Below are 15281 nucleotides of genomic sequence, written 5' to 3'. Positions count from 1 at the left end.
TCGGGTTAGTAGCTAATCAAATTAATATAATATAGTAAAAGTGACTTTGATCAGTAAATACATTCAATTTGACTAAAGTATCATCTTATTTACAAATAAAATCTTCAGATTTTTTCAAGAAAAATAAGTAAGTAAAGGAAAAAAACACCTGATCTCAATCTAAATACAAATACATAAATAAAAGTTATAGATTTATTCCAAGGAAAAAGAAATATTTGAAGGGAAAAACTCTTAAAAGCATGTCCAAATGGAGGGCCCTTTCAGATTGCCGGCTGGATCCTCATCTTATGAGAAGTTATACAATGAAAATTGCTAATGCAGGCACTTGTAACTTCTAAGAAGCATCCGAGCAATCATAGACCCGACCAACAAAATTTCTCATATATTAAAGACCAAAAATAGAGACTTCGGGTCTATTTAAACGGCAGGCAGGAACAGCAACTTTCCAAGATCGGAAGAGAGAAGCCAATCGAATTTAAGGGTACGTTCATCTCTAATATCTCTCTCCACCATTTTCATGGTATTCTTATGTTTGACCCGACACACGTTCAAATCTTTGGTATTTAGGAGTGAGCAATAGCACTGGTGCTGAAGTATCGGACTTCTTCGATGGAGTCCTTCGAAACCGAGACGAAAGATGCCCTAATAGTAGAAAGATCCGCCCCTGTCGCCGTCCTGCCCGAGCATGAGACACCTGGCGGTTCCCTTTTCCTGAGTAACCTCGATCAACCGGATTTTTTGCTGCCCTCGGTTTATTCTTTTGACAGGAGTGATGCCAATGTGGTTGACGTGATTAAGCAAGCTCTGTCCAAAGTTTTGGTTCATTACTATCCGCTTGCGGGGAGGTTAGCTAGAAACTCTGAGGGGAAGTTGGAAGTTGATTGCCAGAAGAAGTTAGGCGTGCCATTTGTGGAGGCATCGGCCAATTGTGACATCGTAAATCTGGGTGATAAGCGGCTTCTCGATTCTAATGTTTTACAAAAGCTTGTTTATAGGGATTTTCCAGAGAATATGATAGAAGTTGCACCCCTTTTAACAGCACAGGTTAGGAACAATCTATTTCTTCCTTTTCTGGTAATGGTTAACACTTCACAATTTTATTCTCTTTGGCTTTCTCGTCCGTTATAATGGTGAAACCGTTTTGGTGGACTTAGAATCTCGTTCGATTTGTTAATGTTATGTTCCGCATGCATTCTAGATGTAGTTAGTGACTTGCTGTAAGAAAAGATAACTTTTTGTTTATAATTAGCTGACAACTTTCTCAACTTATTTGATGAGTTTTCCTCCTATAGCATAAGTAAGTGTCAACATATTTCATTAGTAATTTCAATGCGACTTTCTATAATCAAAATAGTTTTCTATAATAAAAAGAAACTTTGACTTGTCAGTGTTTACAATAATTAACTTTTTTCAATGAAGTTAGCAATTGCCATAATTTTCTATATACTATTATAACTTTCAAGTCTTCCAACAAGCTTGTGGTTTTTCCATAGATGTTATGACTTCTCCTTATAGATAGTATCCATCGCTATCAACTTATCATCATCAAAATACCCCACAGATATTATCCGCCGCATAAGGAATCTTCTTAGTCTCGTCTTGCTAGGGTCTCTTTGATTAAAAAATTTAAGATGTTATAACGTAGATAGGTGCATCCACTTCGGCTCACCATTGTTAAATTTGGTGGGTCCAACAATATTCAACATTGGGCCCATCAAATAGAATGTTTCAAATGGATGCCGGATGCATGCAATCGGTCCATGGAAAATGGCCATGCGAGAATTAGCACATGTACATTCCATTTTCTTGCATTTGGTTCTAGGATAGTAGTAACTATGGATGCAATTTAAACAGGTAACAAGGTTTAGATGTGGAGGTTTCACTTTAGGGATTGCAATCAACCATTGCCTTGTTGATGCTTCCTCGGGAATGAATTTCATGAACTCATGGGCTGAAATAGCAAGAGGTAGACCTTTATCCCTTATCCCTTGTCACGATAGAATCATTATGAAGTCAAGGGTTCCTCCTCAAATCACCGATGCTTCCGACAACTTTGTTCACGTGAGTGATATATCAAACTTGACGGCATTATACAAGGAAGAGCAAATGGTGTGGAAATCTTTCCACTTCGACGGTGAGAAGCTGGCAACCCTTAAAAATATGGCAACAACCGATGGACAGGTAGATGTTGCAAGTTCTTTGCTGCATATACAAATGCTGTCCTTTATCATCAGCTAAATTGTCTTGTGATAATGGACGGGTGGCAGTTCATACACACATCACGTAAATACAAGATACTAAAAGCTGGGGAATGTGTTGTAAATGAGCAAGAGTACTTCGGTCCCCTAATCACTTACCGGAAGATCACTCATAAATAATTCTATAACAATTTCAAATACAGCAGCACATTTCATTTAACTAAATTGATCTTGACTGCCATATTAATTGGTTGTAAATAACAATACAGATCCACTAGCTAACAAGATGCCCGTTCATATACTGCACGGGGGTCTGACTATACTTCCTAGAATATTTAAATGTTGCTTGCTCATTCTTTTTGAATCTATTTATACTTCAATTTATAATTGGATACACTCACTCTTAATTGGTATTATCTTGATTGTTTTACAAAGTATACCCAATTTTTTTATAAAAAAAGTCCAAAGACAAATCCATTTTTCTGATATTTCTTGACGAGGCAAATATTTGATTAAATTTAACAATGAAGTCTTTAGCTAGCATTACCAATTTTAGCTAAGTTAATTAAGATGCCAATCTTATATTTATTTATATCATCTTTCTTGGCGAGGCAACCCTTGCACACATAGCCCTTAATTTTATTTTGTGCACATGTTGTTGTCTAATTTTAAAATTTAAATATTAAAATTTATCTCACATGTTATATCTAATTATGCATTTAATCACAAGAATCGTCACTAAATATACATTTCGTCGTACTTATTAATGAAATATGGGAAATTGTGTAATATATTCAAAATATATACATGTATCTTCTGTACACATTATGTATGAGGGTTTTTACATTTGATGATATTTATTCTTATTCGTATTCTAGTGTTTCATTTTTTTTTCAAAATGATGCACAATATATTTCAATAATTCCATAATCTCATTTATATGTCAAAATGGGCTATCATATTATGTTAAGCTTTTTAATTGATCTTCAAACATCATATATTAGTGAATTTTTCTGTAATTTGTATCCATTTATTTTTCAAATCTTTCAAAAACATCTAAATTGCAAAGTGATAAGAGTTTTTTCCGATTATGCACTTAACTTGTAAGTATCATCAAATCATTAGTCATATTCATTCACGAAATTGCACAATTATGTCATATGACCCTTTAAAAATATACCGTAAAATATTTTAATAACTGGTTTTTTTAATTTATCTAATAGCAGTTATGCCATTCTTTTATAAATCCATTTATTTGTAAAAAAATGAGTCATAGTATGATGAAAACTTTCATTGATTCTTAAAAATATCATTTACTTTTCAAATAGAAGATATCATGTTATGTAATTTGCTAACGTTCCTCTATCATCATGTGTGAAATTTGCAGTTTAATGTTATAGATCCCTTTTAAAGTATATTTCTTTGGGTTAATACCACAAAAAATCCCAAACCGGTACACTTGTGATAAATTTACCCAAAAACTAATTTTTGGGTCACGAAAAACTCTAAACTTTTACACCTGTGATAAATTTACCCCAAACTTATATGGATTTCCATGTAGACTTGCCGTGTTAATTGAGTTATTGCCAAGTGTCATCTGGCTTAACAATGTCAAGGTAAAATTTGGCAGAAGCTAACGGAGGGTAAATATATCTTTTTAGGAATTTGTTTAGATCAATTGTGAAGTAGAAGGAATTATACTTGGCATAATTTTTTTTTATCATTCTCCAATTATATAAATGTATTTCAAAATAGAATCTGTATATAGATAAAAAAAATAGTATTTAAACATTTATTACCAAAATATTCACAATCTTATTTTTTCTTGAACATCGATTAGAGATTTACTTCAAAAAATTGAAAAATACTCACAATTGAACATGAACAACAGGGAATAGGCAGCTGCTCCAGCTTCGTTGCACTTGGAGCCCTAGTTTGGAGGGCTCGAAGCAAGGCACTCGATTTAAAACCGCACCAACTATCAAAACTTATTGTTTTGGTTGATATCAGGTCTAAGCTGAAACCGCCGATAGCCACATACTTTGGGAATGCTTTGGTCCAAGCTTGCTGTCTCAGCACCGCGAGAGAGTTGATCAATGAGCCCTTTTCTTCCACCGCGTGGAGAATTAAGAAGGCGATCGAGAAGGTGAATGAGGACTACGTGCGGTCATACATAGACTGCTTGGACGTGTATCAATTCGACCTTTTGTCGTTGAGCTCGTTATGTTTGGTTTCATGGCAAAGGTTGGATTATGGCTCCACGGACTTTGGATGGGGAAAGCCAAGGAATTTTTGCACCGGTGACGTGCCGACAGGTTGTCTATTTATGAGGGATGAGAGTGAGAGGAAGGGCATCGTGCTGTTGATGGGTTTGCCACTTTCGGCCATGAACACTTTCGAGAAGCTGGTCCAACTTGAGTGATAAATGCTTGACACACCAAGTCCAGCATATCAAATGCATTTATGAAGTGACAAATGGAGTTTGTGACGTCACTAAGACCAAAATAAGTTATAATCTTATCTCTCTCTTTTCGCATCCAGCAACTCTGATGTTTTCTTGTTTTGTCGAACTTATTATTCTGTTGTAATCTGAGCAGCTTGTGCCTTTCATGTGTTTCCCTTCTCCTTGTGTAAGATCAATCTAATAAAACAACGTATTTGTGGTTCTTGTCGTGAAACTTCGGGTTCCTTTTGATTCCAATTTCTAAGGGCGCCACTTTAGCCCCTTCACGCTGCCGATCCATGGCTTGACATGGGCTTGGAAAATTCTCCCTTTTTCTGTTGAAAAAAAAAGACCTTGATTCACTGTCGAGCAAGAGAGTCTTTAATAAAAACAATCACAGCAATTCATCTAACAACTTAACTGAAACTAAATTGTCAAATGCACAGACGCCAAATTTTATTCCCTCAATCAAAAAGCGAGCTAGACGATGAAATTATAAGACATCTTAAGCAAGGTTTGGCGTAAAGAATCGAGGCCATAATATAATCGCGAGCCCAACCTCAAAATCTAAATGCTGTTTCCTCCTACTAGCCCTTGATTGGTGGGTGACATTCCTAGAAAATTACTCACAGGTAAATCTAAAACGCATGACCAAAAATAAAAAAGGGAAAAAACAGCGACCCCTTTGTTGGGAGCACACATGAGAAGTCCAATACTTTCACCCGGGGAGATTGCTAAGAGAGAGCTTGAGTCCGAGCCCATCAACATATCTAATTGACCCATCTTTGCTAAAAAAGCTTAAATCCATAAGTTATGGGCTAATTATGATATATTAACTCCTTAACATCACATCAATTTTTGATGTGTGAGTTCAGTATTATGCCTGCTCTCCTTTAATTCAGGTTTCCTTTTGCACTAACATGTCTCATTTAAATCTCCACCTAACTACTTTACGAGAACTATAACAACAACAATGCTCATTTTCATCCGTTGTTTTTTTTTCCAGACCAAACTATGAAGGTTGCCATCAGAAGCGTGTTACTACACTAGAACGCACATCTTCAAACCAGGTTTTTTTTGCCAAACTGAATCAATGAAGGTTGCCCGAAAATCGCGTTGGTCATAAGATTTCTTCCTTGAGATATCCACCAAATAGCAATACATAGTGGGATCAAGCCACCATTCAACCATTGACTCTTTTATTATTTGTAGACCTTTTAAATGGGTGGGTCGGGTCGGATTTAGGTTGGGTCATAAATGGTCCGACCCAAATTGACCCATTTATCGCAAGGCAAATTTTTCGACCCATACCCGAACCGACCCAACCCATGCCCAACTCATACCCGACCCAACCCATTTAACTAAATCTAAGAAAGATTTTTTCTGCTAATTATTTTAAAAAATTGTATTGCTAAAATATTTTCGTGCAATATAAATCTAGTGGACAAAATTTATATATATATTTTTTAAAAAATTGAGGCTCCGTTTGTTTTACCAAAAATATAGCATTTCTGGAAAATGTTTTCAGGAAAATGACAATGTTTTTTTAAAATATTTTTTATTTTTATTTTATTTTTAAAAAAATATATTTTAATTAATTTAATTTTCTTTTTCTTTTTTTATTTTCCTCTTTCCTTTTCTTTTTTTATTTTTACTTCTTCCCTGCTAGTCGCCGGCCACAGGCGTGGGACAAGTCGGCGAACTCGTGCTCACTGTAGGCCAGCGAAGCTCGAGGTCGCCGATCTGGCGAGGCTTGAAGCTCGCCTGAGACCGGTGAGGCCTCGGCCTAGCCAGATCGGCGAGCTAGTCCCTCACCTATGGCTGGCCCCGGCGGAGGAAGAAGAAATGAAAAAGAAAAAGAAAAGGAAAAAGAAAAAATATATGAAATTTAAAAATTAAAATCAGAAAATTAAATTTTGTTGAGAAGGACATGTTTATTATTCACTTAAGCTTGTTGGGTAATCAATTTGTAACCCATTTAATACCCATTAAGTTAATAGGTAACCCATTAATAACCTATTTAAGTCTACTTTTAAAACTAAATCCAACCCATTTATAACTCACAATCATTAAATATGGGTTAATGTATGGGTTATTGACCCATTTACCACCTCTAATCATTTGTTGGGAAGGTACTGTAGAAGCTTGATACCTTAACTCAAGGATATTGCCAAGAGAGAGCTAGGTCCGAGCTCGTCAACATATCCAGTTGGACTCACCTTAATTCAAAAGCCTAAGCAAAATGAGCTATAAGCCAATTATTATATATTAACTACTCCACTCTACATTACATCTTTGATGTGAAACTACTTTAACACAACTCGTATGTGCATCTCAATACCCCTCTCTCTTTTCCTCTCTCTACTTGTTCAACTATGATAGCTACATGTCGTGTTTGTTTAGTCTCCAGCACTCAACCTCGCTACACTCACCGATGTCTCTATTGTGGTACCCGTCCAAAACAGGCCATTTGTCGACCACTCGACCTGAGCCCACGCTCTCCTGTTACCGACCAAAACCTACCTCCATGGGAATAATCACAACTAAAGATCAACCATGAACGGGTCACACACCAATCGCAATCACAATCGCAACCCCATATATGGTCGCCGACCTCATTGACCCCAAATTGATTACCCCAAAGATCAATCACTCCTTCGCTCTCTGCCCTCTCCCCCACGCCCTCACAGCTGATTCACCTCCGTTTCCAGCTTGTTTCGTTTGTTTTTGGTGCTGTGAAGGCGTGGCCAGCACCCTAGAGGAAGACTTGCCGGTCCTAGATAGCCCAAGGCAAGGAGATGATGCTTGTTGCTAAGCCTACCATTTCTCTATGCCCTTGATTTTCTTGTTTGTTGTTATGAATGATTTGTTTTGGTCTTGCATGTTGGTTTCATGGTGCTAGATGGGCGTGCATGTTGCTGTTCAGGTCTGTTTTGAGTGTGCATGTGAGTGTACAAGACCATATTGGCCTTGCATGTTAGTGTTTTAAGTCCTAAATGGCCTTGCATGTGTGTTCTATGGCAAGAACTTGAATGGCATGTTACCTAGATGGGTAATAGTGGTTGGAATGAGAATGGTAGTGAGTGTTGTATGCCCATTTGAGGTGCTAAGTATGAGTTTTATTAAAGAAAATTGATTGCGTTTCTATTCGGACTCATTTCTTGCACTTTGTTCTGGAAAACCCAGTTCGGGTTCTCTGTACCTCTTTGGTTTGTCATTTTTGTGGAGACTTTTGTGGACAAATTTTAAGAAACTTTATCCTTAAAAGTTGTTTCAAACATCTTGAAGTTTAATATACTTTAATTTCAGAATTTTTTAACTTGATTTGGATAGTACGAAAGCCTAATTTCAACCCGTGCTAGACTGCCCAGAATATGTTGTTTCTATGACCTCTACACTTTCTTGATTTTCCAAAAAAATTTTAGGACGATTATGAGCAAACTTCCTTCACAAAAGTTCTTGAGTACTTCTTTCTCTAGAACATATAAAAATTTTATGTTTTTTGAAGATGATTTGGGCACGGTAAAGAGCTGATTTTGAGAAACAAAGATTCTGTTCCAGTGAACAAATTTTGGTCTGTTTTTTTTACTAATGAAGGAGGTATTTAAAAAAATATTTGGACTTTCAGTTCTGCATAAAAAATGTTTATCTAGGTGTCTTCTGTGACATCTAAAATTTATAATTTTTAAAGTTCTTTTACTATTTATTCTGAAGGGATTTCTGTTACTATGCAAAATTGCTTAGATTTACCCAATTTCAAAGATGCACAATTTTCAAGTTAAAACATTGGAATCTCAATTTGATGTCTTCTGGATATGTAATGTACACATTCTGAGCTTCTAATGAGATGTGATAGACCTTGATTTGATGTCAAATGATGGGGCAAGTGAAGTCATTTATGTGATGGCAGAATCTGGAATTTGGTGTGAAAGCTACTATGAGTAAAAGAATGGGTAAAAGGACACTATAAGTGCCATAAGTTGTGTACGGAGGTCACTTTGGTGCCATAACTTTTTTTCGGATCACTTTGGTGCCAAGTCGGAGGAAAAGAGATCACTTTGGTGACTCCGACTAAAATTCCGGCCAAAAGCCGACCTGGCATTTTTCATTTAAAAAAAGAGCGTGACGTGGATAATCGGTTCAAAATTTGATTTCCACGTGGACAAGCAAAACGACGTCGCTCAATCAAAGGTCTTAGCATCGCGTCATCGCTGTCATCTCGTCGCGAGTCACACCCGCTCTTCTGCTTTGTCTCCCTTGTCCAGTCACCATCGCCCGTCGCTCGTCGCTTGTGGCGCCCTCATCCCGTCGCCGTCGCCGTCGCCGTCGCCCGTGGCGCCCTCATCCCGTCGCCGTTGCCGTCTCTTGCCTTCCCCCCATGGTCGGTTGGCGTCGCTCCCTCATCCTGTGGACTGAGCATCACTCGTCCCATCGGCGTCGGTCCCGTCTCCATGGCAAATTACGAAGGTCAGTCTTCAAATAAGGGCTGTTAATTTCTATTTTGTTGAATTGATCGACACATTGTGCCTCATTGTCCTATGTTTCACTCAATTAATTGGTAGATTAGGGTTGCCTTCGGGATATTAGGGTTTGAAGTCGGAAATTAGGGCTCGAACATGGGAAATTGGGGCTCGAACTTGAAATTAGGTCTTGAACTTCTGAAATTAAAGCTTGAACTTCATAAATTATGGTGTCGCGACCTAAAATTTCTCAGGCTAATGGATTATTAAGACTAAGCCTAACTCGGGCCCTCCCAAGCCCTACCAATTTGCAACTTAGGGTTTAAGTTTTTAACATGTAAAAGTTTTCATGTTTGGAGTCGCCACTAATCTATTTGTGATAGGTCGATTAGAAACCTAAATAAAACATAGGGAGATATGTTTTATTCCTACGAACTAGAGATTCTAAGCTCGGGGACTTGATTACGCTAGATCTAGTCTAACGCCCTTTTGGTATCTTTTCTTTTCAAAAAATGTATATGTATGAAGTCTAGATCTATTTTATTGCCTAATCACTAACATGTGAGATGTTCATGCGGGTGCGCAAACCACCAATTTAACACCCAAGAAAGCAGTAAATAGCAGGATAACATACCTTAAAGCCACGCAAGCATCTGCATTGTTAGTAGAAAATCACACAGACAATCCTAATATGATTTCTAATTAACAAAGCAAGGTACTCAAGGTGTTCATTAGGGTTTGCGCTTTATTAAAATGCAAACTAACCTATATGCAATGACATGCAAAAAAATGACATGCGATTAATGCAACCTAGCATACGAACTATATGTCATGCGAAGATGCGACCTAATTCTAATGACAGACAAACGATTTATTTTTGGTATTTTTTCAATGAAATTCGGAATTAAAAATACTCAAATCAACATGCAATCTATCCTAGAGAAAATGATTTGATCTATCCTAAAAAGATTCTTTTTTTTGGGTATTTTTTATGATAATTCGAAATTAAAATCACCCCAAAACAAACCATCGAGATCAGGATAATATCTAAATTAAACTAGGAAATATATTACTCTAATTCCTAATTTAAATAAAAAGGTTATCCTATCGACTTATTCAAAGAAAGTTATCCTAAACCTATCCTAAACATGCATCATTCTTTTTGGGATTTTCGAATCAAATCAAAAAAAAGATTCAAACCAAAGCCAAAGATAGCATCCAATCACCCAAGATATCATCCATATCCATTCAAATTTGGAAAATAAATTGACAAATCACATCTCGGGCATGAGGATCGGATTGGCCAATTTTCAATGCAATCGCGAATCGTATCTCGGGCGGGAGATCGGATTGACGATTTTCCATGCAATCGCGAATCGTATCTCGGGCAGGAGATCGGATTGACGACCATAGCATGTTATGAAATTAGGAAATAATTCCTAATTTAAATCTGCTTGAGAATTTCATTGATATGAATAATATTTGAAGATTCAAACAATAGTGCAATTTCACAAATTAGGCAACAAAATATACGAAAATCGAATTAATGAAGATTCTTACCTAATTCACAATATTTGCTTTCCAAGTTTGGACCGGCGGACGGTGCCTCGCGGTGCTAGACGATGGATCACGAGCGGCTCGTCTCGATGGTGGTTCACAGCCAGGGCAGGAGTAACTTGCAGTGTGGACTTTTCAGTAGAGGTGGTAACGACAGCAAGCCCAGGATTCCACCAAGGACACCAATGGTGGAGTTGATGGTAGTGTAAGCTCGGCTTGATAATCTATAGGACAACTTTGGCTTGCCTGCAAAATAGAAACACGGGAAGATCGCTGACTCAGAAAGGCAGCGATCTCGTCGTCTCGAGCAAAAAGGGGTCCACGACAGCTCCTCGGCTTGTGAAGGCAGCAGGGACGCAGCGGCTCATGTAGACAGCGGGGACGTGGAGCTAGACATGGCAGCAGCAACGTTTTCATAGATTAATGTCATCTCAGCCAGGTGGTGCAGGGGCGAGCGAAGGAACAGCCACAAAGCATCACAGCAGCAAAGCGTCGCAGATCAGCAGTGCCAACGTCAGGAAGCGGCAATGACAGAGCTTCTTTGTTGCGGTTCTGGATGAAGCACGAAGAAGGTGAAGGAAATTCTCTCTCTGTCCCTCTTTGTCTTGTGTGTCTTTTTCATGAAAAGCTCTCGCCAATGGAGACAATTCTCTCTCTCTCTCTCTCTCTCTCTATATATATATATATATATATATATATTGTGGCTTCTCTCAATAATATGGCCATGAATGTTGTGAACGAAGCCCCCTCTTTTGTCTGTAGTTGGTCTGCTTTTATAAGCAGGATAGCTGAATCTCTTCGAGGAAAGAACAAAGTTTTCTTTCCTTTTACGGGCATCCAGAATATCTTATATCTCATTCCTGTCCTTTATTGACTGATTCCTGCTCTGTCAACTTTCCTTTTGAAGCTTTGATTTTTTCGGGTGAGATTTCCCAGATTCCAAATCTTGCAAAGATGCTGGCCATCTGGCCATGAACGTGCAATATCTCCTTTGAACGCTTGCCTTCACCGAAAATATTTGGATATCTTCTTTCTTGTCCTTGCTTAGCCGAATATTGCCCATACCCACTAAAATTGATCTTGTCATCTTCTTCATATTTACTTCTTCAAATAGTTACGTACTTACAGGCCTTAAGATTATCGCCTATTATCCTTCATGTGACCAAATCTTGGTAATATAACACCAATAGGCTGGGCCAAATTTTCAATCCACGCAGGCTTAGTCCAATTTCAATAAGTCCAAAGCCAATAAGTCCGGAGCCATTCATTTAAATCCATCCAACACCGGTCCAATTAATATGCAAAATGTAATTAAGCTATATGATAAATGCTCCTAAAAACTAAATGCAGTTTAATTATTATTTTTGCTAGGTGTCGGGATCGACTCTTAATTTTTCTATGCAATTGTTCCTAAACGATTAGTTAAAATTTAGGTGTCAACAGCTGCCCCTCTTTGAAGGTGAGCTCGAAGAGGTTGCATTCAGAGACTAAATGATACCTAAATTTTGACCATGCAATGAATGTTATTTTTTGTGGGAGCACCAGTTCCCGTTTTTTGAAATGCAATATGTCATGATGCATGCTGATGTGAATAACACATACCTGGAGTTACTTACTTGACAGGAGTGGCAGCGTAATTCAAGGCATGACTCCGACTTTGTAGGTTGTTGTTTGGCAAATGTTGGGCTCTGTCCCAAAGGTATTGCCTGATGAGCGCTGGTGACCTGCAACTCAATTAGGACACACGAAGGGTAGTTCGAATTACCTGGATATCGTTTGAGGTAATCGAAGATGGTGATCAATAGACACCTGGATATCGTCTGAGGTATCTAGAGATCAAAGAATGGAAGGCTGCTTCGAATATCTAGATATCATCTGAGATACTCGAAATGGACCTTCCGCTGAACGCCTGGATATCGTCAGAGGCGTCCAGTGATAATCTAGCAAAACAGAATTTATCCTACCCTTTTGTCGAAATACCTGGATATCATTAGAGGTACTCGAGAAAATTATCCATTAGGAACCTGGATATCGTCAGAGGTGCCTAATGTGGGGTTTTCTCCAAATTGCTAGAAAGGGGCTTAACAAGGTGCCTAGTTATCATCTGAGGTACCCGAAAAGCGATTTGACAAATTGGAATACATTCCTACTTTTAACGAAATACCTGGATATCGTCAGAGGTATTCGGAAAAAGTCAACTGCTAAACACCTGGATATCGTCAGAGGTGTTTAAGAAGGAACTTTCCAAATTGTTTGAAAGGTGTGCCTAACGAAATTCTGGTTATCATCTGAGATATTTGAAAGGACTTGATCAATAAATACCTGGATATCGTCAGAGGTATTTAACGATTTGGCGAGCAGAGGGGCTAGCCCAAATGCTCGGAGATTTCTTGACAAAGTACTTGGATATCATCAGAGGTACCTGAAAAGGCTTGATCGATAGATGCCTAGATATCGTCAGAGGCATCTAGAAATTGCAATAGAATGATCAAATATGGGGCTTAACGATTGCTCGAACAGGTTAGGGATACCTGGATAGTCACAGGCATCCAAGGAATAGAGATATACTTACATAGTGATATCTCCGACTCTTGAGGGCGTGTCTCCTGCTAGACACGGTTTTAGGCAATATGTAATATGCATTCATGGGCGATCAAGAACACATATACTGATGCACTATGAATTCAACCGATTTTCATGCATGACAATTTTGTCAAATCAGCATCAATAAATTTCACTGGGAAAATCATGACAAGACAACCTGTACTCACAAGTGGGTGTCTTGAAAATGTTAAATAAGGGACTTTCGGTCCGAAAGGGCTTTCACTCACTCTCATCGAAAAATGCTGATTTATGAGAATCGTTCTATCTCACCATCATAATGTCGACAAGGGTCTGAGTATTCTCGCAAACAGTACGACCTTACCAATCCGAGAGGTCTTTGCTGGGACTGTAACGTAGGCTTGGTCAATGGCTTAGCAAAAGGGGACTTTTCGAGTCGAGGCTATTGAAAGAAAATACTCCGCAATCGTCTCCGGGTTTACAAGTCAATAACCCTACAAAATGAGATAGAAATAGACTTGCTCGCACTTCTTCGAGTTAAGCTTATAAACATCCGAATCCTACGTTAGTTCAAGTGCCATAATCTGAAGAGACTTTGTAAGGGACGTAACATAGGCTAGGCTCACGGGTTGAGAAATGAATGGATCATTAGGCTCAAAATGTGTATAATTGGGGTGAATGAGTTGGTGATCATCTTGGCATTGTCACCAGCCTTCCTCTCCATCCTCGGGAATTGTCTTTTCAGCGAATGCTTTGGGCTTGAATTCACCACTTCTCTAAATTTGTAGGACTATGACTATCCCACTGGAGATGATTTTGAGACACTTATTTTTTCATTGGGCATCGGCCTTACTTTTACTAGGCACATTGCTTTTTTCTTGCCCCTTTTTTTTGACACTTGGACATACGTTGTTTACAATGTATACATTGGCCAACTATACTCTGACTGAATGATTCAACATTTAGACTTTCATGGGTAACTGCCTTCAATCGTCATTTCGAATATGCTGTTCGGCGGTGACAGCTTTTACCTTGCCCCAATGTACGAGATGATCACCAACTGGGTTTGCAGGCTCAATTGGGCTTAGCAAAGGATAAAGTGTGTATAGGATAGAGAAAGAAATGCTCTTCGTCATCCTAAGGCACTTGGACTTCGTGTGAATTCATCTGAAAAAGCAACACTCGAATATTGATGCAAGTGAGAGCAAGACAATCTCTATTCATTTTTCACCTTATAATGCTGACTTACCTCCAGTTTGCCCCTATGTGGGGTGGTTCTTGACAGGGGTAATTTGAAAGGATTTCTCCAAGCGTTTAGGCTCAAAGCGGTGAAACAATGGACAAACTGTTGTGTTTGGGATAGAGAAATGAATTGCCTTTCGTCACTTCGGTTGCTGTACCTTTTGCGAGATAACCCTTTACCTTGCAGACATGGAATTTTTCCACTCAACTCACTAGGGATTAGTGTATGGGACTGTATATAGGATAGGGCTTGCCTTTCATCATCTCGATGTACCTCATTCAACACATTCAATTCATTCTACATGAGTTATCAGATTGTCCAAATAGATTTCCCTTTTGAAGTCGATGATGCAGACCGACAAAATAACCATGCAAAATTTAAAGCCAATACACACATCTTAACTTGAAATTGATTGAAACCATTTATTCATCAGTGAAATGTTTGCAATTCAGAATATAAAACCAAACACTTGAAAACTTTTGCTACAAAATGTTAGATTTTATCAGGGGTAATACATCTTCACAGCATCATAATTAACAGGAGTGGAGAACTCACGACCATCTATTTCTGCGAGAATCAGGGCACATTCTTCCGACTCGTGCTATGTTGTTGAGTTTCTGCTACTTGGATCGCTGGAGCGACATTAACATTCTTCCGACTTGGCTGGGTATACGTCACATTGACTTCAGCTGCCGGCTCTTTCTCCTTTCTCGTGCTAAATCTTTTGGTCGAAGAAGACGGCTCCACAAACCACCCATCTTTCAGTCCTATCTCAATCTGTTCACCTATGGGGATGAGTTGATTGAAGTTATCAGCGG

The 15281-nt window shown here is 38.4% G+C and overlaps 1 protein-coding gene across 1 annotated transcript; it reads left to right on the top strand.

Annotated features, from left to right (window-relative positions):
- The first annotated feature begins 609 nt into the window (after positions 1-609).
- Positions 610-4620, top strand: LOC130138649 (omega-hydroxypalmitate O-feruloyl transferase-like). The gene is made up of 3 exons (XM_056313368.1): positions 610-1044; positions 1855-2181; positions 4090-4620. The coding sequence occupies exons 1-3, from the start codon at positions 610-612 to the stop codon at positions 4618-4620; spliced, it is 1293 nt and encodes a 430-aa protein (XP_056169343.1).
- The last annotated feature ends 10661 nt before the right edge of the window (positions 4621-15281 follow it).

Source organism: Syzygium oleosum, unplaced genomic scaffold, assembly GCF_021117445.2.
Source record: "Syzygium oleosum isolate NSW1041296 unplaced genomic scaffold, Sole_v2.1 Sole_v2.07, whole genome shotgun sequence".
Taxonomy (NCBI): domain Eukaryota; kingdom Viridiplantae; phylum Streptophyta; class Magnoliopsida; order Myrtales; family Myrtaceae; genus Syzygium; species Syzygium oleosum.
The sequence above is the reverse complement of the archived record's forward strand: the minus strand, read 5'-3'. Positions and strand labels throughout refer to the sequence as shown.